This window comes from Muntiacus reevesi, chromosome 9 (genome assembly GCF_963930625.1).
Source record: "Muntiacus reevesi chromosome 9, mMunRee1.1, whole genome shotgun sequence".
Classification (NCBI taxonomy): Eukaryota; Metazoa; Chordata; class Mammalia; order Artiodactyla; family Cervidae; genus Muntiacus; species Muntiacus reevesi.
Window position 1 is genome coordinate 18,037,716 of NC_089257.1, and position 25,824 is coordinate 18,063,539.

At 43.6% G+C, this 25,824-nt stretch overlaps 1 protein-coding gene across 1 annotated transcript in view; it reads right to left on the reverse strand.

Annotated features, from left to right (window-relative positions):
* The window catches only part of EXT2 (exostosin glycosyltransferase 2), a 136,904-nt gene that overhangs the window by 60,054 nt on the left and 51,026 nt on the right, over window positions 1-25,824 (reverse strand). Inside the window, exon 8 of the mRNA XM_065944452.1 lies at window positions 16,007-16,138. Within this exon, the coding sequence (XP_065800524.1) occupies window positions 16,007-16,138 (132 nt within the window). The remainder of the gene's footprint in view (window positions 1-16,006; window positions 16,139-25,824) is intronic.

A 25,824-nucleotide genomic window follows, 5' to 3' on the forward strand; every position in this document is an offset into this window, starting at 1 on the left:
AGCATGCCGGGCCTCCCTGTCCTTCCTGTCTTCTGGAGCTGGCCCAAGCCTCGCAGCTGTGTTTCTGTTGGTTCTTGCTCATGATACTGCCTTATTTCTTTGCGGGATTGTGGGGGTTTGGTTTTGTTTTTTACAGTGAGCTGCTCATTTTCCATAGACACTTTAATTATTTGAGAGCTGGACTGAAGATGAGCCGCTCCAGAGTGGGTCTGTGTCTACTTCCACTGGTCCCTATCAACTCAGGGCCACCTTCGAGGAAATTCTCCTCTTGAGATTTATTTGGCCTACACCTGCAGTATGAACATGGACCACAAACCATGTGAAGCTGGCTTATGAGTGCAGTGCTCAGCGCCAGGGTCAATACAGACTTACTCTTCTTTACCCCTTCACTGAGGAGGCTCCTTTAGCTTCCTGGCTTCACCCAGGAAGCTCCTGATGGACTCTCCAACTTGCACGGGCCACATGCTTTCTCTCCTGCCCCCTGCTCCCTACTTCAGACAGTTAACCAGGCTGGGAGCTCCACATGACCAAACTCTGCAAAATGTCTGCAGCAAAAGCCGGCTTTGGCTCCCACTCACCTCCCAGGACACCTAGCTTCACTTTGTTTAGGGTCAACAAGTATCTCACTTTTAACCCAGCTTAGCAACAGGCTTTATCACACTTCATTCAGTACTCTTGTTGTCCAGTTGGGAAGGTCATTTAGCATACCTAATCCACCAAGAAGCCAGCGACACAAGTCTTTCTATATTTATGCTAATAATCTAATTAGGTGGTATTGGGTTTCCTGTTTAAATTCAGGGCCAAGTCTCTATGCAAGACAAAAACAATTACTGTGACAATACCATAACATATTATAACAGATGGAATGATGAACTGAGAATCTCTGCGCCAGACAAGTCACCACACTTCTGCAGACCTCCATTTCCTCATGTATGAAATGGGATGAAGGAGAGGTAGATCTTAAAAATAAACAAGACTCCCCTTCTTCATCTGTAAGAATGGAGCTAACAGAATGCTACGTTGGGGATGCAAGGATTCAACAACAGAAAATACACAACAGAGCCTATCTGGCTACAAAACTATGCCCTCTGTAAATTTCAGTTTTGTTCTCCAGGGTCCCATCCAATTCTAGAATGTATGTTTCCACGTGATACAACATCACACTAGCAGCCTTATATCATACCACTTACAAAAATGCTCCCACATATGTTATTTCATTACTGTCTCACAATAATCCTGTGAAATAAGTAACAGTTCATTTTACAGGCAAGGATAGCAAATTTTAGAGGTAAGAAAGCACAATGTCAGGCTCCTAATGGTCTTGAGCTCCGGTTGATTCCAAAATGTCCTTTTCAGTGGCTTTGATTAGTAACTGGTAATCAGCCACTAACCACTACCCTATTTTTCTGGAACTATTATTACCCCCTAAACCCAGTCCTACAGATGAGCAAATCGCTCTGAAGAGAACATTCGGTAAGTAACCTCGGTTTACTGGGATCATTACCAGGAAAGGAGGGATTAAATCTCGCAGTTCAGGTATTTCTGAGCTATTGTTAGCTTTTCGGGAGCTTGCAGGTTAAACCCATCTGAATACCGCTCTAAAAATTCCGGTCACTATTGGAGTTTTAGCTACTTAACTTTTTTCTTTATATAGCACTGAAATTCACATTTGGCGCAATGCCTGCCCTTCTTTTATAAAGCCAAACTACTGTCAGGAAGAGCGGGAGGGTTGCTCCTGATTGCTTTTCAGGTAGGAGAGGAAAAAGTTGACATTTTATCCTCTTCTTGCTCGGAAAGGAAGCCAATCATTTATAAGAACCCTCATCTGACTGCGGCTTCCATCAGTGGGATGGACAGAAGCCAGTTAAATGGCTCAACCTAAGCTGTAGTCAAAGAATCTGGATGAGAAAGAGAGGGTTCCATATGCTGATGCTTTTAATAATTCATGAGTTATATCAGTCTGCAAGTAATAAATTTCACTAAATACATCTGTGGTAAAATGGTTTAAGATACTGTCTAATCAATTAAATGGGTGAATACAATAAAGTAGGAGCAAATACAACATGTTGTTGATTTTACTGGTTCTTAACTTTGTATGTTAAAAATAACAGTTCAGCTGTTTGATAGCAAAAAACGTGAATTAGTCTTAAGACACAGTCTTCAAACTCACCATCCTCATCCCTGGATCTGTTACTTAATAAGTATACAGAAAGCACTTTAAAAAAAAAAACTTCAGTGAAAAAGCTAGCAATTTCTCTGATTCAAGCAAACAGGATGATCTATAATCCAAAGTGCTCAAGAATGCTAGTGGTGGCTCAAAGCATTACTTCTCATGAGAGGTGAAACAAATTTACAGTTTCATCTGGCTATCCCACGCCAGAAACACTCAGTTCGAAAGACAGGCTACTTCTCTGGCCTGGGCATAAAAATGTTTGCTGGCGGCCCACTGACTGCATTTCAGAGGTCAGCTATGGTATGAAGGAAGACATCACTAGCTTGGTAAACAGACACTCTTGGGAAAGATTACGTTTGAGCTTGTGACTTCCAAGCTCAAAGCACCTACACAGTTATAACCAAGAAAATCAAAGCTTTTGTAAAGTTCTGAGCTGACAGGAGTATTAAAGTCAATACAAAGTGGAAAGAACAACCTCTAAAATGCAATCATTTCTTAACTTCTCCGGAATTCCAATAAGGTGTATGTTTTGTCTACTATGTTTTAGCTCTGTTTCCTTCTGGGGGGAGAAGGGGGGGGAGCATGAACCCACACAGGGCAGAAAGAACAGGCGAGGAAACAACAGTGGACAGGAGTTCAACATATCCGGGGAGGTGAAACAGATAGCGTCTCTTGCTGGACAACAGACAAAAATGTAGGATAAAATATAACAAAATTTTTAAAAAATATTCAGGGAATGGAAAGTTGCCAGAAACCCGAATCAATGAGCAAACTGCAAAGAGAGCTGATGGCACTGTGGTACCCCGGGGAGGCTGTCACTGGGCCTAGTGACGCAGGGTGTGGGTACTCATACCCACGCTGGACGAGGAACACAGCTTTGGGCACGGGGACAGAGGCAGCTGGCAGTGGGATTTACATACCAAGCCTGAACCTTTGAAGACCTGTACAATCAGTAAAAAGGTGGTCCTGAAAGTCACTCTTAGAATGTGGACACACAGAAAATCATTTGTCCTTTTCAACCTGAGCTTGGACAGGGGATGCTGCCAATAGAGGCTAGCCCTCATACTGGTGTGGGGTTTAAAATGGACCCTCCCTGTGCCATATGGAAACCTCTGACTGAGAAATTAATGTTAAAAAGTGATTTATCTCTGTAATACCTCCTGGAACATCTGGCAGAAGCCACAAAACAAGAATAAACTCTCTGGAGAAATACCTTCTTACCCCCAGGTGGCGAAGATTTCTATAGAAAACCTTACCAGAGATGAAACTCACATTCCAAAATTACAAAACATATAAGGAAATAAAACAACAAGAGCAACAGGCAGTGGACAAATGACAGGATTAGAAACTATGAGAAATTTTAAAATTGAATTACTGGAGAATATAAAGTGAGTATCTCAAATAATTAAGATACAAAAGAGTGAAGTGAAAATATATGGGGAAAAAAAGATACTATGAAAAAAGATCAGGCAGATAGATTTGAAAAATAATCAGAGCTTCTAGAAGTAACTACTGAAATTTAAACCCCAATGGATGGGTAAAAACACACTGGACATGGCTAAAGAAAAGAGAAAAATAGATGAGAACAAATTTTTCAACATGCAGCACAAAGAGTTAAAAATGTGTAAAACATAAGGGGGGTTGGAAACAAATTTGAGAGACACAACAACAGAATTAAAGAGGTCTAACACGCATTTAATAGGATTCCAAGATCAGTGAGGATGACAGATACATAATATTCAAAGAGAAAATGACTCCAAATATTCCAACACTGATTAAAAGACATGAACCCTCAGGTTAAAGAATAAAAATCACTCTCAAAAGCAGATAGATAATGGGAATTAGAAATTACCATTTGGCAACCATTATAACAATTGATTCAGACAAGAAATCATCGGTGGATGCTAAACCTAGTAAAAGTTTGAGGAGTAGACAGGATATTGACACAGTCTCAAAGTATTTCCTCACAAGACACATTAAAAGAAAGAAGTAACTTCCCACTGGAGAAACCTCTGAGTGAAGTTATCATCTCTACCAATGGGACAAATTGACATCATGTGTCCTCCAACGTGATACACCAAGAACCAACATTACTTTTGTGACATTCCTGCCAAAAACAATCTGAATTTCAATAATGTGAAATGGAATGCATAATTTAACACAAAAGCATCAGACAAATCCAAATCAAGGGACACCTTTCAAAATAACCGACATGTTCTCTTCAAAAAGGCCACTGTCAGGCCAGACAAAGAAGGACCCGAGAAACTGTTCTAGTAGAGGCTGAAGAGACATGACAACCGAACACAATGATTGCCTGAAATCTTCTTCAGCTGTAATGGACATCATGAAGGTAACTGACAACATCTAAATGAGGTCTGTACGTGTGTTCAGTGGCTTCAGCGATCTCCGACTCTTTGTGACCCCAGGGACTGCAGCCGGCCAGGCTCCTCTGTCCATGGGGATTCTCCAGGCAAGAATACTGGAGTGGGTTGCCATGCCCTCCTCCAGGGGATCTTCCCAACCTAGAGATTGAACCTGCATCCCTTATGTCTCCGGCACTGGTAAATGGGTTCTTTACTACTAGCGCCACCTGGGAAGCGCAAGATCTATAGGTTAAATAATTACATTGTATCACTTTTTATTTACAAATAACTTGGGTGATTTTATGAGAAAGATCTAGGAGTAAAGGTGCCTCCTATCTGTAACTTCCAAATGGTTCAGGAAAAAAATACATAAATATGAATGTATATGTGTTTGTGTGTTTACACACACAGAGAAAAGAGTAAAGGAAATGTGGCAAGATATTAGTGTTTGATGAATATGAGTGAAGGGTGTGCAGAAACTATGCACTGATTTTGGAAATTTAAGTCTAAAATTATGTCAAAATAGAAAGTTAAAAAATACACAGAAGTTTAGGTCTGTTTAAGAAAACAAACAGAGGCAGATAAAGGGACACAACCTACCTAGCAGAGCACGGAGAGCTAACCCTTCCAAGGAGGATGGTTAGCAGACTGAGAACGGGAGGTCCTGGGTGTCCAGGAAGGAGGGACTCTGAAAACAGGAATGAGAAAAGCTGGTTCCATAAACTGCGCATAAACCTATGTGCACAGGCAGGTCAATGCCCTCCCTGTCCTCTCTACCCAGTGCATCTCAGAAGGAGGTTTACTCTCCGGAGACAATGAACTAGAGAGACTCCACACTCAGAGACACAAGGCATGGCCGGCACGATGAGGCGCCATACCAAAAACAGCAGGTTCAGTGATCGTTGATCGTATGAAGGACGAGAATCGGTCTCCTTCCCTGTTCTCCTCCCCAAATATGTGCGGTCCAGACTTACTATCCAACCTTGCCCTACTCCCAAGGGCAGAAAGAGTATCCTTTGGGTCAGTGAACCAATCCAGTAGAAATAACCCATGAGTACCAACAACAGGGTAAACAATTGAGGCCCTGTCCATAAACCTCAGTAAAGCCCGAAAGCTGGCAAGCCAAACCATGTACACAGAGCTTCCCATCAGTTTGCAGTGCCTCCCTCAAGTAAGAGTAGACTGCTGAAAAACATCAGGTATTTGAAGAAAGTTTGCAACATGAAAGACAGAAAATAAAGACCTGATGATGGAATTCAAAGGAAACAAACAATACAGGGAGCTTAGGACAAATTAAAAACAAAACCACAAATATCTTCAGAGAGAGAAAGTACTGTATCCTTAAAACGAGAATAGGAAACTATAAAAAAAGATTAAGTAGAAGTCAAGAAAAAATTCTTAGAAATTAAAAGTAAACAAAAATTTTTAAATGAAAAGAAAGGTTACAAGATAAAATTGAGAAAATATCTAAGAAATTAAAACAAAAAGTCCATTAAGACAGAAAGAAAAGATAAGAAAAATAAGGATCAATCTAGAACATTCATCATCAAGGTAACCCAAATTTCCATCAAGAAAAAAAGAGAGAAAACGAGGGGGGTGGGGGAGGAGGAGACATAAAATGTGAAATTTTCCAGAAATATTAAAAGTTTCACACAAAATGATCAGGAATTAGAATGACATCTCAGGTTTTTGAGATTAAAACGGGAAGATTAGCAGACAATGAAGCAATGCCTTTGAAATTCTGAAGAAAAGCCACCTCGACCAGAAATTTATACTAGCCCAAGCACAGCACTGCACACAGCTATTAATCAATGTGAAAGACAATAAATGCATTTTCAGACATGCAAAGTGACAGCAAATTTATCCCCCAACAGTCCCTTTTCTGGGGAAGCTACTGGAAAAAAAAAATAAACCAAAAAGGAAGAGGATGTTAGAACTTGAAAACAAAGAATCCAACAAAGAAGAGAAAAGAAGAGAACTGTGAGAATCACGGTGAACAGAGAATTGAGGCTGACCTCTGTACAGGAGACCTAGAGAGCAATCAATCCACACTGGAGCTGCAGGTGCAGGCTCTGGGAGAGAAGGGTGGGAGGGAGGGAAGGGGAGAGGGAAGGAGGGCGGAAAGCCCACAGTTCACTCGGGCTTGACCATTTCACTCTTCTGTTGGAGAATTTAGTAGAAAGTAGTGACAGGAACATGGAAAACTAAGAGCTTTTTTTTTTTTTTTTTTAAAGGCAGCTATGCATTTACTCCCTGGAAAATAAAACGTTATACAAGAAAGGAAACATAACCATGTTTTACTACTTGGTTCCACTGACACCAACATTTATATAGTCCTAATAATGCAACAATAAACATTGCTCTAATGAAAAATGATGACACTGCTCCACTGGTAAGATGAGAGGGAAGAGAAACGTGCAGAGGACGAGGCAGGAACAGGAAACGAAGCACTAACTCTAAGGAAGTACAGAGATAATGTCTGTGATAGAGAAATTAAAAAAAAAAAACAGCACTATCAGCATTATATGAGAAGATAGGAAAATAAATATCAGAAGAGAGCTGAAAGCAGCTGCCCCTTGGGAACGGGCCTTAATTTTAGTTACAGGTGTTATTTTTACTTGACTTTTTAAACCATACATGTGTTAAGCCATTCCATTTTTTTCCTTAAACATGAAATTAAGAAATATAGCTGAGAGATAAAACAGAACCAAAAATCAGGACTCAAACTCCAGCTGGAGCAATGTGGAAATTTTTCTACGCTGTGGCTATAGTGACCTGCTCGTTAGAAAAATTACACTCAAATATTAATTGATAGGTCTATGTAAGCAGCACAGGATATGAGGAATAGAATTCATTACCCTGATGTTGTGATACCCGACAATGCATTTTCCCAGTTACCTCTGCTACTGAACCTCTTAAGCTGACTCGCGGGAGAAAGAAAGTGGGCCCTGAAGCAAGGGGAAAGGGAATCGGATGTGCTAGTGAGTGACATCTGGTGTGTGAAGGATAGCTTTGCCAAAATACCCAAGGCGTCCTCAATTCATCTGCTGCCAGACCAAGCTCCACAGACTCCGAGAAACTACTCCACTTGCTGCCCTTCTCTATGGGACATGAGGAAGCAGTCAGGTGTTGACTCATGAATGCCAGAGGCATAAAAGTGAACTTTGCAAAAGCCCGGGTGGGTGGGGAAGGTCTGCATCCAGGGAAACTAGGCGTGTGGCTCGACCTCCGCCATCGCTGGAGTCGCCGTGCATGCGTGGCTGCCCGGTACACTAGTCTCCCTCCCCAGGAAGGATGCTGATTGACAGGACCCCCTCCCCAGCACCCCTCTGAGTTTGGCCCTTCCTGTGCCTTACTCACCCTCCCCACCTGGATCTGACCTGCGACCTCGTCTTTCCCACGTACTATCTGACCATCAGAATTCTTGGCCTAGGGCCCCAGGTCAAGCTCCTGGGATCTTCCTGCATCTCTCACTCCACAGACCCAACTTGGCTTTCTTTACTCCATGACCTGAGACTTTCTGGCTCGTTTCTGCAGAAGCAAGAACAGCTACAAAACAATTCAATGGCAAAGGCAACTCAAGGAAACGCCTGGCGTTGAGGGTAGGAGAGCGGACCTTCCGTGCAACTGTGACCCTGTAAATGTGGTGCCTCTAAAAACAAAAGCCTCCAAGACGCTTAAACTTACCTAAAATTCAAGCTAAAATTTCTGAATTCCATACATACTTCAGCCATATCTGGGCAGGGGGAGGAGGAAGGGGAGAAAATAAGCCAAAAAGGCCTCCTGTGGGGGTGAGGGGCAGGCAGGGGAGGTGTTCAAATTCCAGAGACACATTCCACAACCTGGAAGTTAAAGGGCAGGGGTGGAGTTACACAGACTCAGGGCTCTGCTCCATGCATCTGAGCCGGCGCTTCTGCTTCTTCGGCCTGCAGAGTGATTTATAGCTTGTTAGTATTTACAGCTGAGTGATATTTTCAGCGGCTTACACAACCACAACCTCTGTGAATGAGGAGGGCTGCCGTCTGGACGTCTAAGTACCGGTAGCCCTGAGTTCTTCATGTAGCTGAGACAGATGTGGGCTTAGCCCAGGCTCTGGAAGCTTCTAATCAAGCTCCAGGGGTGCAGAAGAGGCACTGGAAGGGGGGAGGGAGTGCCTCCTCAGGCAGTGAGTCAGGACACACACAGTGAATCCATCCCACACCAAAGCACAGCCCCTGGACGAGTTACATGGATACTGCTTGGGAACTTGCTAGAAATGCAAATCCGAGGACCTCACCCAGACCGACACCATCTGAAACTAGGGGTGGAGTGGCAGCAATCTGCGTTTTCATGAGCCTTTCAGGAGGGAGCTTCTGACACCTCCTGACTTTGGAGAAAGGATTCCCCAAGAACTAGGGGCAAATGCAGGCTCTGCTGCACTGAGTCCACAGATCCCACCCTGCCCCTCGCGAGTGAGGCCTGCCACTGGAGCAAGTGCTCTTCTACAATCCTCTCACCTGCTGAGCCTTCCCCTCCTACCCTCAAAAGCTGGACTCAGGCTTACAGGGCGCCTAGGTGAGTGCATATAATCCTTGTCTGAGGCCTGGCTTGCAGCGAAGCTGCCACACCGGCTAGATTTCATAGGAACAAGCTCTTGCTGTCTGGGTACAACAATCCATTTTAGGTCATTTCCCCACTTTTCTCGTCAGTTTTCGTCAATAGCCATGGGACCCCTGCTGTCTCCCTTTTCTGTTGTTCGAGGTCCAGTACAGACAGTGTAAAAAAAAAACAAAAACCTGGGTTATCTATACTAGTGTTATCTATGACAACAAACCTGAAAAACACTGCAAGAAGGAACTAGGTAAATAAAATTTACCTTCTCGGGTAGCTCAAATGGTAAAGACTCCACCTTAAATGCAGGAGACCTGGGTTTGATCCCTGGTTTGAGAAGATCCCCTGGAGAAGGGCACGGCAACCCACTCCAGTGCTCTCTCCTGGAGAATTCTGCGGACAGAGGAGCCTGGCGGGCTGCAGTCCACGGGGTCGGAAAGAGACGGACATGACTGAGCGACTCACACTACCGCCACTACTAAATAACGTTAGGACACAATGCTAAGGTGGGGTATCAGCTTTCTAATCACGGTGTACAAAAATAATATGGGAAAATATTCCACTCTACGTGATTTTAGGATTATATTACGGTTATTTTTTTTGAAATGGTCACTGAGAGGATATGGTTTTGTTGGCACAGGCCAGAAATCCAAAAACTCCCAGCTCTTGGCCTACTCCATATCCGCACATCTCAGTGCTCCGTGCCTCAGTCTGAGTCCTCTCAACAAGTTCATGTCGGGCAGAGGACCAGAGGTTAAGCTGGGGGAGGGTGTCCGAAGAGACCCCCAGCCACACAGGCCAGGCCCAGAGACAGGCAGCAGGCCTGCCAAGGGGAAGACCAGAAATGGCACATGCCTGAGAAGTGATACAGGCGTGGAGTGTTTGGGGAGATGGTCAAGTTTTGCTGATACTTGCAAAAAAAAAAAAAAACAAGGTGGGGGAGAGAAATGAAAGCCTCAAGAGATGGTAAAATGCAAGCATCCTTGACAAGAGGAGCTAAAAAATTTAAAGAACAAACGTATCATCACTCACAAAGAAACTTCCATTTGGTGAGAAATTCCTTCCAAAGAAAAGATTCGAGACAAAGGGCCAATCTCTTCAGACCGCACCACTCTGCCACTTTAAAGTTGTGCTCCAGAATGACTTACTCAAATGTTTTCAGCGTCTGAGAGTGTAGCACAAGGTGGGTAAGGTAATTGGCCCCCGCTCTGGTTACAGATGAGGAAGGTAAAGCATCTGGTGACACGGGGACCTGGTTTCTGCACGGCCGGCCACCACCCCCCGTCTTCACCATTCACACACAAGCCTTGTCTCTTTTTTTTAACATTAAACTCAGGCAGTGGCATCTGGCCAAAAAAGGGCTCTCTGCTCTCAGCCCTCCTCTCCAGCTGAGCAAGCTCAGAGCATGGCTGGAGGCCCTGACTGCAGATCTTTGAAAGAGCCAGGCCAACCCTTGATTTACTGACTGAGATCCACACCGACTCCCACCTCGGGTGCCTGATATGGTAAATTTGATGGAATCTAGAGGGGAGACTCCCCTGCAGGCTGGGCTCATCGTAACCACATCGAGGGTAGGTTAAGTATTTCTGAAGGGGCGGGGGGGGGGGGGGAGTTAACTATAAATAAATCAATGCTATTCAGGCTTTCTGTCAGTTGCTTTCACTGAAGAAGCAGAAATGTACAACCTACAGCTTTAAATCAGGGTTCTCATCACCTGAGCTCCTAGAATGTGGTAAACACTAAGTTCCCCTTAAGAAAGAAAAATAAATAAATAAAGAATAAATTTTTCAGTTGCTTATTCAGATCTATGCTTTTTATACTCATCTTCTTTCCCACATTGAGTCCAGCATTCTGCTTTGTCCTCAATTAAAATATGCCTATTTCAAAACTATAAAATTTCATATACTATTTTCTCCTAGTATGTATTCTTATGAAAGACAGAGACAAGAATCTCAACCATTTATCCTCATACACGTTTCTTGGAGCTTTAGATAAAAGTACAGGAAAGCGCCCGCTGTCTCCACATTCTCTAGCTGGGTCATGATTATTCCACCTGTATGAATTCTCCCACAGAGCAACAGATATGATCTTCTTTGTCTCAAGCTTGTACCATACGCTCAGAAGAGTGGAAATGTTTCAGCCCGGAGGTGGCTCAATGGCTCCCATAAAACTCCATGAGCCAGTCAAGACACTCAGTGGGTGGAAGGTTCCTGCTTGTTTATACAACTTACCCATTATGCAACCCTGGACGAGTCATCAGGCTCTCTGAGCCTCATTAGGTCTGCTTTAGAGATGAGAGGGAATCTTTCGCTTTTCTCACCTTCCCAATAGGGTGAAGGTCAAATAAAATAAAGGCTGTCACATCAGCAATGTGAGTGAGCTTTGGATGGTTCAAGTCCTGAAAATGCCATCCTCCTCTCTCCCTCCTTCCTTCTTTACACATAAAGGGCTTCCTACCTGAATTAAATTGTTCTAGGTATTATAAGGAATACCACGATAACTCAGAAATTCCCTTAAAAAACTTAAAATGTTACAGGAAATTGTACTTCTATGCATGTTAAATGATAGGAAAGAAACAGATACTATGCTTTAAGATTTACAAGAAGGAAAGATTACTTTCTGTAAGGGGTCCAGGAAAAATCTCATGGAGAAAGGGGTACACGGCCAGGGACCCTGAATAAAATGCATAAGACCAGAGGCGATGGTGAAGAACGGTGTACAGTGAAAGGACTAACGGTCAAAGGGCAGAGGGAAGGAAAAGCACAGAGCAAATACAGGAAGGACAACGTTGTGGAGCCAGAAACCGAGTGCTCCCCAAAAGGGAACAGAAGGAAATAAAGCCAGAAAGGAGGCCTGGCGCTGGGCTGTGGGAGGCCCTGCCGCCAGACCATGTTTGGACTCCAGCGCCAGCCCGGCCCGTGATGCCCATGCACCGCACTCCCTATCTGGATAGACACCACCATGCTCCTCACTCTTCCCAAACTCCCTCCAGTTAGCACGGTCAGTGGTCCCTGGTATCGCTCGCATCTGGGTGGTGCTTTAGTCACTAAGTTGTGTCCAGCTCTTTGCGACCCTATGGACTGTAGTCTGCCAGGCCCTTCTGCCCATGAGATTTTCCAGGCAAGAATACTGGACTGGGTTGCCATTTCCCTCTCCAGGGAACTTCCTGACCCAGGGATCAAACTCAGGTGTCCTGTCTTGCAGGCAGTCTCCAGCATTACAGGCAGATTCTTTGCCAACTGAGCCACCAGGGAAGCCCCATCCCTCACATTTATCCTCCATTAATTCTCACCTGGGTTCCTGAAACAGTCTCCTGCCTTTGGCCTTGTCCTCCTACAACAGAACCACCCTCCACAGTGATGTCAGAATGACCCAAAATGCAATCTCACCACATGACTCCTGTGGAGGTGCTCTGGTCATCTCCCATCATCCAAGGGTAACATTCCAGCACCTCCCTTAAGATGTCAGGGGTTTGGCGATCTGGGCCCTCAGAAGGCTCCACCTTCTGCGTCTCCCTCAGTTCCTGAAGCCGCCATGCTCTCTTGTCCCTCTGACCTATGAATTTGCTGCTCCTTCTGGATGGAACCAGAACCCCCCAAATTCATCATTCTTGGCCCACCCCCTCCCCGTATCACATCTAATGCTCACTTGCCTGAGTCTCTGTCCTCCAGAGAACCAGAGGTAAGGTGGGGGAGGGGGAAACCTGACTTCCCCCTTTCCCTGGCCACACAACACCCGCCCTTCTCTTTTAAGACTTAACAACATCAAATGATGGTCATTTAACATTGCTCTGGAAGCAGCTGCCAAGGCAATTAGATAAAAGATAATGAAAGGCTCAAGTGCTGGAAAAAAGAAAAATTAGCGTTTGCAGGTATCACTGTATATCTAGAAGACACAAGAGAATCAACTCAAAAACTCAAATAATTACAGAACTCAGAGTATTACAAGTTTATACATAAAAACCAACAATATGTCTTCATACAAAAGTAATCAGTTAGGAACTAAAATGTCAGAAAGCACAAATTCCTTTATCGGAGTGTAAGAATGATAAAACACCCAAGAAAAAATTTTGCAAGACTTGTAAAGGACCTCTACAAAGAAAGCTTTAAAATTTTACTAGAAAGACAAATCTTGCTTCCAGATAGCAAGACCTACTGCAATGTAAACTCCCCAGTGGCATGGATTTTTCTCTGCTTTGTTGACTGACATATCTCAAGTACCAAGGACAACTGCCTGGAACAAAACAGGCACTCAGTAAATACCCACTGAATGAACACATGCCAAAAACAATCTAAAAAGGGTGATCAATCACAGTTCAAACAGGATTTATATTTGTATTCTGGGAGCAATGGACAGAGATATCAACCTTCCAAGTGAGCAAAAATTCAAGTACTCAGGGTTACTGAAGGCATGGAAAACCAGAATAACCAAAATGTTATTGGTGGAACTATAAACTGGTGTAGTCTTTTTGAAAGAGCAATTTGTTAATATCTATCAACACTCAAGTCCATGGGGTCACAAAGAGTCAGACAGGGCTGAGTGACTGAACTGACTGACTGACTGATCAACATTTAAAGTGTGCTTATTCTTCTAGTCATTTCTCTGCTGTTATTAATTCTACAAATATATTCACACATTTATGTGCAAACACACCTCAAAGGATGCGTGGACGCAATAATATGCATTCCCCCCTGTTACTGTTGAAAATAGATCTGCCTGTAAGATACACCTAAATAATGGAATCATATATAGCAGTCCTACATATGATCTTAGCCAAAAGGCTGAGAAGTGATTACAGTGGTCCTTAAAACTGAAGTATCCCTATACAGAATCAAATGGAAGTAAGCCCTTGATCTAGTGTTAAAGTAAAAAAAAGCAAGGTTGAGAATAATATGCATAGTGTGATCCCATTTGTATTCTAAAATTACACTGTATGTCTATACAGGAATAGAAACATTCTGGAAGGTTACCTTTGGCAATGAAGTCAAGGGACTAGATGGACAGAAGAAAACTTTCCCTCAAGCAAAACAGACAGAAGGTGTTTGCTACTGTTTCACTTGCCTTGACCGTTTTCCTTCCCCTCAGGCACTCCCACTGCAGGAAGGGTCCTGCCGGCTCCGCCCTCGCCCGATGCCCCCCCGGGCATTCCCCCGGGCTCCACTGCAGGACAACTCATGCAATACCCTTCTTTCTGGGCTTCCCAAGTTAGCGGTGAGTTCCGCTGAGGGCAGGGCCTGGTTTCCTTTTCTGCTTTCTCAGCACCTGGTGGAGCGCTGGCACACAATAACCCCTTAAGAAAGGCGGGAGGGAGAGCAGGAGGGAGGGGGGCCCAACATGAAGACTGACCAGGTGGCAGCACACAGCACTGCTAAGAGCGGGTAGAGTCAGGAGACAAGGACGGCTGGCCACAAAGAGAAGAGCAACGATTCAGCGGAGAGGAGTCTAGCTCTTTCACTCGGAGGTCTCAGGGTCTGTGAGCCAGACGACAGGTGTGCCCCAGACCAGAGACTGTGCCCCCCACAGCTTCAGGTACTTGTCCCTACCAGGCCACAGGTGGCTCATGACTCCTGCAATTAAGGACGAAGCTCTGAGAGCAGCATCTGACCACCCCATCTCGCTGCTGGAAGGACCAAGGAGTTTTGGCCACCCTGAGCAATCCCTAATGCCTCTCCATCATTTTTGCTGCTGATGTCTCCTACCAGGGGTCTGAATATTAATTGACATCCATGTAAAGCACTCAGTTAGCATAAAGAACAAGAGGGAGTGCTCAAAGTATAAGCCATCACTAAATTGCTTAGAGAATCTTTTCAAGAGTTCAAAGCACCGCCACTGCAGAAGTCATCAGGAAGTCTTCCATTTCCAACAAGACCCAAGCCTCCCAATTTATTTCTGCAATAAACAAACACACTGTCTTCCTAAGCACATTTAAAACAAACTGTTGCTTCAGTAGGAGAAGGCAATGGCACCCCACTCCAGTACTCTTGCCTGGAAAATCCCATGGACGGAGGAGCCTGGTAGACTGCAGTCCATGGGGTCCCGAAGAGTCGGACACGACTGAGCGACCTCACTTTCACTTTTCACTTTCATGCACTGGAGAAGGAAACGGCAACCCACTCCAGTGTTCTTGCCTGGAGAATCCCGGGGACGGTGGAGCCTGGTGGGCTGCTGTCTATGGGGTCACACAGAGTCGGATACGACTTAGCAGTGACTTAGCAGCAGCAGCAGCAGCTGCTTCAGTACTTGTTACTGTTGTCATCATTTCAAAACTAAACTGGTCCTGTGTGCGTGTGTGCTAAGTCGCTTCAATTGTGTCCTAGTCTTTCGCTATCCCGTGGACAGTAGCCCGCCAGGCTCTCTTGTCCATGGGATTCTCCAGGCAAGAATACTGGAGTGGGTTGCCATTTCCTCCTCCAGGGGATCTCTCCAATCCATGGATGGAACCCATGCCTCTTGCCTCTCCTGCAATGGCAGTGGGTTCTTCACCGCTAGTGCCGCCTGGGAAGCCCAAACTGGCCCTGTGCTGTGCTGAGCAGCTCAGTCGTGTCCTACTCTTTCTCTACTCTGTGGACTGTAGCCCTCCAGGCTCCTCCGTCCATGGGGATTCTCCAGGCAAGAATACTGGAGTGGGTGGCCATGCCCTCTTCCAGGGAATCCTCCCAACCCAGGGATTGAACCTAGGTCTCCCGCACTGCAGGTAGATTCCTTATCATCTGAGCCAACAGGGAAGACCAGAACTGGTCCTATTGGGTCCCACATATTCTAGCACACTCTCATATCTTAGAAAGCTCAAACTGAAGTCACCTTTACAAATTTCAGTACATGTTCCGTCATCCTGTCTGCTGGTCTATGCCTGACGTGGCTCACCCCAGCATTTACTCACCACGGCGGGAGGGTCGTTCCAGTCTTCATAGGAGATGGCGGCGTAAGGATAGATCCGATCATTGATGATCTGCAGGGTGGCCAGGGCGATGGCCTTGATTGACTGGAAGTAGGCTTCCCAAAACCACCGTGCCTGTGAAGAAAACCACACTGCATGAAGTGAGCACAGCGAGGGAAGAACTAGAGGCTCCATCACAGTCACCTCTGGGCTGGGGTAATTTCCTTATTCTCGAAGAAGAGCAAGCCCAAGGCAAAAGCCTGCCTGCTGTGCAAGGCAGCTCCATCAGAGTGGGCATTCATCCAAGGCGGTCAAAACAGAACATGAGCACAGGCAACGCACGTGGAATTCAGTTTAGATATAAAAGAAACTATGTGGGGATGAAATATCTATGTGTTCAACCAGAGCAAGTTTCTAGTCTTTTTTTTTTAATATTATTACTAAACTGCACATAAAGTACATTCAGTCCTCTTATAATTACTATCCAGATAAAGATACAGAACATCCCAGCACCCCAGGAGATTCCTCTCTGCTGCACCCAGTCAGTATCTCACCTCTCCAAGAGTAATCACTACTCTGATTTGTTAGCGCACTAATGAATTTCACATTAATGGAACCAAACAGTATTTACTCTTTTGTGTTCGACATCTCTTGCTGAACACTGTAATATTAAAACTGGATTTCAGTGTCAGGTTAGTCTGGCCTCATAAAAGGAGCTGAAAAGTGAGTAGAGAAAGTTCTATTCTTTGAGAAATGTTAGGCAAGTTTGGCATTATTTCTGCCTTAAAAGACTGAGACGTCATCAAAAAAGCCATCTCAGGTTTTTTTTGGGGGGTGGGAGGTGGGTAAAGATTTTAAATCATGGATTTGCTTTCAGAGACATAAGATTCTGCATATTTTCATGTCAGTTTTGTAGGTGGTATTTTTCAACGAATATGTTCACTTTAAACTGTTAAATGCTTGGACTAAACGTGTGTTAATGTCTATTTAATGCCTATAGAATCTGTAGTAATACCTCTGTTTTCATTCCTGATATTGATCATCTGGGTTTTCCCTTTGTACCTGATCAGTCTTACTGATGTTTATCAATTTTACTAATCTTTTCCATTTCATTTTGTTGATTTTCTTCATCTTCAGTTCAGTTCAGTTGCTCAGTCGTGTCTGACTCTTTGTGACTCCATGGACTACAGCATGAATCACTGAATCCAGGGGCTTACTCAAAACTCATGTCCATTGAGTCGGTGATGCCATCCAACCATCTCGTTCTCTCTTGTCCCCTTCTCCTCCTGCCTTCAATCTTTCCCAGCATCAGGATCTTTTCTAATGACTTGGCTCTTCGCATCAGGTGGCCAAAGTATTGGAGTTTCAGCTTCAGCATCAGTCCTTTCAATGAATATTCAGGACCGACTTCCTTTAGAATTGACTGGATTGATCTCCTTGCTGTCCAAAGGATTCTCAAGAGTCTTCTCCAGCACAGTTCAAAAGCATCAATTCTTCAGCACTAAGCTTTCTTTATGTTCCAACTCTCACATCCATACATGACTACTAGAAAAAACCATAGTTATGACTAGACAGACCTTTGTCAGTAAAGTAATGTCTCAGCTTTTTAATATGCTAAGTTTGTCACAGCTTTTCTTCCAAGGAGCAAACATCTTCTAATTTCTGGCTGCATTTACCATCTGCAGTGATTTTGGAGCCCAAAAAAATAAACTCCGTCACTGTTTCCATTGTTTCCCTATCTATTTGCCATGAAGTGATGGGACTGGATGCTATGATCTTAGTTTTTTGAATGTTGAGTTTTAAGCCAGCTTTCTCACTCTCCTCTTTCACCTTCATCAAGAGGTTCTTTAGTTCCTCTTTGCTTTCTGCCATAAGGGTGGTGTCATCTGCATATCTGAGGTTATTGATATTTTTCCTTGCAATCTTGATTCCTGCTTGTGCTTCATCCAGTATGGCATTTTGCATGATGTACTCTGCATATAAGTTAAACAAGCAGAGAGACAAAATACAGCCTTGACGTACTCCTTTCCCAATCTGGAACCAGTCCATTGTTCCACATCCGGTTCTAACTGCTGCTCTTTACCTGCATACAGATGTCTCATGAGGCAGGTAAAGTAGTCTGGTATTCCCATCTCTTTAAGAATTTTCCAGTTTGCTGTGATCCACACAGTCAAAGACTTAGCACAGTCAATGAAGCAGAAGTAGATCTTCTTCTGGAACTCTCTCCAGTGGATGTTGGCCTCTGCCTTTTCTAAATACAGCTTGAACATCTGTAAGTTCTTGGTAAGTTCACACACTGTTGAAGCCCCGCTTGAAGAATTTTGAGCATTGCTTTGCTGGCATGTGAGATGAGTGCAATTGTGCAGTATCTACTTACCTACTTATCTTAATTCTTCATCTAACTTTTTTCTATTTTGTTCCTTTCTGCTCTTATTTTTACTTTCTTTGGTTTTGGGGGACTTTAATTCATACTGCATTTAGATTCTTGAGGTTGAAGTTTAGATATTTCAATCTTTCTTAATACATATATACAAAGCTATAAATTTACTTCTATGCACTATTTTAAATGCATCCCACACATTTACATATCATTTTCATTATAATTTGGGTAAAAAAAATTTAATTTCCATTGTTACAATGATACTTTCTTTGACCCAAAGGGCATTTATTAATAGAAGTATACTGTTTAATTTCCAAACATTTTTGGATTTTATATTTATCTGTTACTGATTTCTACTTTGCACTGTAGTCAGGGAACATACATGTTATTTCAAAACCTTGCAATTTATTTAAACTTGATTTATGGCCCTGCACATTGTTTATTTTTGTCAATGATCTATGTGCACTTTAAAAAGAGTATTTTGCTGTTGATGAGTGTAATGTTTTACAATTGTCAATCAGAGTAAGTTGATTATTTAGTACTATCTAAATATTCTATACCTTTATTGATTGTTCTCTGCCTGTACGCACAGGTGTATATGTATTTATTTCCAAAATTTTTACTTTCAAATTTCTGCCCTTAAAGTTTGTCTAAAGATTATCTCTCATAAAAAGATATAAATGGATTTTAATATTTTATCCCATTTAAAAATCTTTGGCTTTCAGTTGTACATATAGTCCATTTATACTTAATGTAATTTCTGATACAGTTGAGTTTAAGTGTTTGCTCATTCTATTTGTTCACAAAGGTCCACAGATGTACCTCAGTGTAGCTCTTTGTATTTATCCTAATGAGGACTGTAGAGCTTCTCTAATCTGTGACTTTATGTCTCCTGATGCTTTTAGAAAACCCTCAGTCAGTATTTTTAAAAATGTTGGTTCTATCACAATCTTCTCTTCTACAACATATACATATGTGTATTCTAAATACACATATATGTAGCGTGTTTTCACCATGTCCTATATATCTCTTATTCTCTTTTCTGTATTTTTCCTCTCTGTCTTCAATTTGTGTATTTTTCTACTAATATTCCTTCTGGTCCAATAATCCTTTATCCTTTTTCAATAATCCTTTATCCTTTGTGTGTGTAAGTCTGTAAACTGCTATTAAATCCATGTATTGAATTCTTAATTTCACTTCTTGTATTTTTCATTTCCAGAATTCCACTTGGCTAAGAAGATTGGGGGCAGGAGGAGAAGGGGACGACAGAGGATGAGATGGCTGGATGGCATCACTGACTTGATGGGCATGAGACTGAGTAAACTCCGGGAGTTTGTGATGGACAGGGAGGCCTGCTGTGCTGCGCTTCATGGGGTCGCAAAGAGTCGGACACAACTGAGCGACTGAACTGAACTGAAGAAGATTTTGTATCTTTGTTGAAATCCTCCTTCTTTATTTCTGTATTATTGAGCATTGTTAGTCCCCGACTGATAACTCCAATATCTGAATAACCTTTAAGTCTCTTTCTGCCATCTCTTTTTATTCTTCATTTTGGTCATTTGGTTTCAATTTCTAGCTTGCATCTTAATTTTTTATTAGATACCAATATTCTGCATTAAAAATTATAGCGGTTCTGGAAAATCCAGATTATCTTTCTCTTAAGAATATAACACATTGTGCTGGCAGGTACAGAGGATACAGTCAGACCAGTTTAATCCTGCCAGCTTCAACTTTTGTCAGGACTAACTTTTTTCAGCTTGCTCTTAGTCTGAAGGTGTGGCCTTCTGGGTCTTCAACTAAAGCCTGGGGTGTTTCCCAAGACCCCTCCACCTTGGCCAGCCCTGAACACGGACCTTTGTCTCATTAGCACTATATATGGTTGCTGGAATAGCTGCACAGCTCCTTAGGCTCCCAGCTGCTTCTTTCTGCAGGGACTCCAGGAGTCCTGCTCTGATGGCATGCACCTTAGGAGTTGGCAAAGACTTTAATGGAAGACTGCACGCTCATTTTCTGTTTATTTCCCCATGATTCCCTTTCTCCTGAGACTTTTGTCCTTCAAATCCCAGATACTGTGGGAACTCCCTAACTCCAAACTGTCAGCCCTGTGGGGGTGCTGTTTTCTGTGAAGAATCCATACCCAGGAACGTGAATTAGAAGTCCTTGGGGGATGGCGTCAGAGTGAACAGGTAGCTCCCCTCAGGGTTCTCCTGTCTCTTAGGAATTGTCCCTCAAGTCCTGGCTGCTCTCTGAACTGTTGTTTCATCCATTATAATAAGCTTCTGTACTTCTTTTTCTTTTATTGACAGGAAGGTTACTCCCAAATCAGCCACTCTGTCAGAGTCTTCTGAAAGAAGACGGTTTCTTATCCAAGCAGAGTTTAAACCTGGTTCCTAATGAAAGCAGAATGCTGGTGTTGATGACCTCTACAGCCTATGATTCCACTCAAAATCAGAGGCTATTTGCGTTTATGCAAGGGGGCCGAACATATCCAAGTTTAGCATGAGAAATTGGAAGCATAACCAAAATAAGGAGAGGAAAAAAGACATTTTCTAGTCTAGACTTACTGACTTTGGGTCTGTTTCCTGGACAAGTCCTCTATTAGTTAAAGTCTTGGATAACTTCTGAGTTATATGACGACTATTGTTTCCACTAACAATAAGGAGAAGGCAAAGCATCACAATGAGAATTTCTTGTATTCAGAGAAAATCAGAAACAGATTTAGCTTCCAGGGGCATCTGACTTAAGCCATCCTGCGGTTTGCCATCTGGGTGCAGTCGGGGGGGCCTCTCGGCTGCCTGCTGCTGCTTCTTAGATACACCCCACTCACCAGTCTCCTTCCTGCTCAGCCATGCGGCTGCTTCCCCGCCCATCATCCAGCCGAAGCATCTACAGTTCATGAAGCCTAAGAGAACCTACCTTTACTGAGCACCCCCAACATCAAAAATCTTCCCTAAGACATCCCACCACATTCAGAGCCTTTGCCTTACAGCTTAGTTCTCTGATACATCGTTCTAACACTGCTTTACTGGCATTTCAGATGATCACTTTTCTCTCTCCAGCTAAACTGTGAATATCTTGGCTGAGAAAACTGGCATTTTTTTTTTTTTCTTTTTCATTAGTATCCTTACAAATGTTAGAATGTTTTGCCCGCTGCAAAGCACTACTCTACCCATGATCTCATTTGCTCTTTATAACCAAGTCTGTCAACTTTTGGGGGTGACGTGGCAGATACAAATTTCATTTTATGTGTGAGAAACTGAGCTATTAAGTGGCAGAGTCACCAATCAATCCTGTGAATCCTAACTCTAAAGTCAGATCTTCTACCTCATTCTAGAATATGAAGAGTACCAGCACAGAGTAAGTTTTAGGAAATGGTCCTCTACCAAGGCACTGAAAGGGGTAAAAATTCACCGAGATGCATGATCCCACACATAAACACAGTTTAAATATTTACCTCCTTTTCTACTCAAATGGGTTCATCGTCATATGTTCTGTTTTTTTTTTTTTTAATTTCAAATCACACCACACTCAAACTCAAGCATTCCAAAGTTTTGCGTTCACATTTAATCACGGTGGAGACAGCAGCATTTGGGATTTACAGGAAACAATGACTGGGAACAAATCCACCTAGTATACCAGCCAGAAGCACAGTGTAGGACAGAGACTCTGATTTAAGATGTCTCAAATCATCTCATCCTGTCCACCAAATTGCAGTTCTCTTGGAAAGGAAGCAAGCCTTGCCAATAATCACAGCTCAAGTGTCTCAGCCTGCGGATAAGTGAACTTCGCAGGCTTAATTATTTCTGCAGGACCTCTTTAACACCTTGCAGCATTTAGAAGGCATAATTTACAGCCCCCAGGACTCAGCCTCGGCCACTTTTCCTTTTCGGCAGAGAGGAAGGAGTTTTCAGCTTTGCTGCAATACACGAAAGCACCGCCATTCCCATCCACTGAGCTAAATGCAAACGCTTATTCTGAGGATTTTTTTCCCCCATCAACATGGGTCACACTTATCTCTATCTGAAAACTTGAAATGAGGATTCTTCCACAAACCTGCGGATTCCCCACACACTCTACTCTGTGCATCTACACAGATGAAAGCTAAGTCATATATGAAAAGGTCATACCAACAACCTTTTCTTCATGAAGCTGATACCACAGTAATTTTGTAAAACATGCAGATTTCAAAGCACGGGCACTAAAGTTCCCATGACACTTTCAAACATTAGAATCATGAAGCAAAGGGCAAGGATTGGGCCAACTTGAAACTATCTCAAATACAAACTTCAAACTAAAACGGCTACTGTGGTTTAATCTTTGATTTTCAGTAACATAAAGCCAACAGGACTAGCAACAACAAGTGTCTAAAGGAAGCAAGCGCAATATGGGAGAAAGTCATGGTGACGAGTGTCCTGCATGATTTCAAGCAGCTTAACCCTCTCTATTTTTTGAATCTATGGGATGTACACCACACCACCTTTCTCCTGGAGCTGCAGGTTCTGTGAGACGAGGTTTGTAAAGCTCGCCCCGTGTAGAGCAGATAATCAGAACATCTCCTCCACACCTGCACCCATCCTGTCCCCTCCAGGTCTGGGTCACTTACAGTATATACTACATTCCACGTGACTCGGGGGGGGCGGGGGGAGGGAGACGGGAGGAGAGGAGAGACAGGAGAGATTCTAAGGTTACACTCCATTCATTTCAATTCTTGAAGCCAGGAAAGACTCCAACTGGTCAGAGAACGGAGGTAGGTATAATAAAAATAAATATGAGGATGACAGACCTTAATACTGAAAAATATCTCACCCACTAACATGTCTCTTCTACCTGAATCTCTAAGCTTCCAAGGCAGAGGCCAGCACTTCTCTGCAGACCGTGAGAGTGGGGACGCATCTGGTTTTGCTCATCACTGGTCTCGCAGCCCCTAGCACAGCGCCTGTCAAGGAGTGGGCAGTCAAATGTTTGTTGAAAGAACAAATCCATCTCCCTCACAGGCAGCACACGCATCTCACAGAACTCTCCAGATCTTCTAAGCACCAGTCCACGACCTTAAAGGAGGAAAACTGTCATTTCATAAAAAGGATCACCTCTTGCATGCAGAATTTTAAAAGGGAAAAGATGGAGGCGGAGAGTGAATTTGAGGGCAAAAAAAGGGAAAACTTGTTTCTAGGTGAAACGGCAAGGCAGAAATGGGACCATGGGTGTCCCTATATTGTGTGTGTATAGACCACGAGAGAGAGAATCAGTAGTTAGAACTATGTCTTGCAAGTCTGTCCTGGAAGTGTCCAGGATATCTAACCGTGTATAAATTACACAGCAGGATCCTAGGACCCCAAAGGAGTCCATGGGCAACCGCATCCCAAGCACACTGACGGTTCTCCAACACCCTTTCATCGGCAGCCAGCTGTGCACTGCCCTTTCCAACAGAATCTCCTGAATGTGACCCACGCCAACAGATTTTGTTTTATATATTAAAAGGACATTTCTAATGAAAACCACAAAATAAAAAAGTAAAGCAGCCGGCTATGCCTCTGTCTTTAACCTCAACTGGCAACGCTGTCCAAACATGTAACTGTGGATCAGTAGGTACCCCAATACTACTCTACTTCCCCACCCCCACCCACTGGTTGGCCACAACATGAAAGATCTGCCTCTGCTTGGGATGTAGAAAGTCACAAAGAAACATGAAATCTACAATGATTCTCATGTAACAATGAGAAAAAGCCGCCAGATACACCACCACCACTGTAACTTGCCTTGGGTCTGTGGGAGAGCTGCGGTCAGAAGGCAATCAGGGACACCCAATTTCCAAGAGTGCCAACCAGGAGCCCTGGGACACTCAACTCCAGCTCAGGAAGAGCACAGAAGGCGGGGGTGGCTGCTATAAAAGCAGCCACCAAAACCAGCTAACATTTTAACAAATTCTTAAAGTTGAGTGTGGGCTAGTAGGGAAGTTTGGGAGTTCTAGACACAAGCAGAATCTGCACTCACTTTCGAGCCCTTTTCTGCTAGATGTTCTCGAGAAAGATGGGGTCAGGGGAAGAAACCAGAGAGAGTCCCCTCAATGGCACACAGGGAGAAAACCCTGTCCTTTTATGGAATCTTTTTTGTCATCCAAAGCCAAACCTCTACCTGCTGGGGGGCGAGCAGGAAAAGCCCTCACCCTCAAAGGCAGATGCAGATCCTCGGCTTCTGGAAGAGGGGGAGGCAGGCAGCCTTTCAGCTCCCAGCAGGCCACAGCTGTGGCTGGGGTAGAAGCAAAAGCCTCTGCTCCCTGGGGAGGGGCAGGAGATTCCCTCTAACCTCAGACCCCCACGACAAAGGGCAGACTCCAGCTGCCCCAGGAACACTGAGAAAGCCCCACCTCCACGGCCCCAGCAAACAAGCCTGCCAGACTGAGGCCGGACCAGGGGAACGGAATCCTCCTGGCCCACATACAAACAACAGAAGTCTACCTACCCCCTGACAGGAGCACGGCTTCCTGTGCAGTACAGGTGGGCAGGGCCTGCTGAAAGTGGAGGGCGAAGCTGGAACTCAGAGAAAAGCCCCAGCACCCTGTGCTCCACACAAGAACGAGGAGACCGCTGGCAGCATCTGGAGTCAGTGGTGCTGAAGGTAAGTCCAGCGACACAAAAACCCAAACCCATCCCAGTTACACGCTAGGTTGAGTCAACCTCCCATGCGAACTGCTCGCAGAAGAGGTCTGCCCATTGCTGGACATGACATTTACTTTAGGTCTCCTGTTTTTCTAACACAGTCCATCACTCAATCAAAATTTATCAGAAACAAAATACGAGGGAAAACAATCCACTGTCATAACATAAACTCGTCAACAGAACTAGGCTGAAAGATGACTAAGATGTTTGGAACTACCAGATGGAGGCTTTAAAATGACTATAATTAATATGTGAAAGAATCTGGGGAAAAAGGTGGACAACCTGCATGAGCAGATGGGTATACTCAAGAGACAGATGAAAACTATCTATAAACAAAGAAACAAATGAAAATGCTAGAAATAAAAAACATAGTATCATAGAATTTCTTCAATTGGCTTATCAGCACACTAGATATAGCAGAGGAAAGAAACACTGTAGTAAACTTGGAAATAAAAAAGAAATGATCCAAACCGAAATGCGAAATGCGAAGAGAAAAAGACTACAAGAAAATAGAACAGAGAATCCAAAAAAAAAAAAAGAAAATAGAACAGAGAATCCAAGAACTGTAGAATCACATGGAATGTTCTAACTACCTGGAGCCAGAGTTCCAGAGAGGGGGTCCGGAAACAAGGCAACAGATACACTTAGAGAAACAGTGGCTAAGACTTTTCCCAAATTAATGAAAAACAATAAAACGGACTAAATAAGCACAGAGAACTAAGGCAGATTGAATAAGGCATTTGCCTTCTCCCTCAGGAAGTTTGAGAAACAGCTGCACCTTTGAG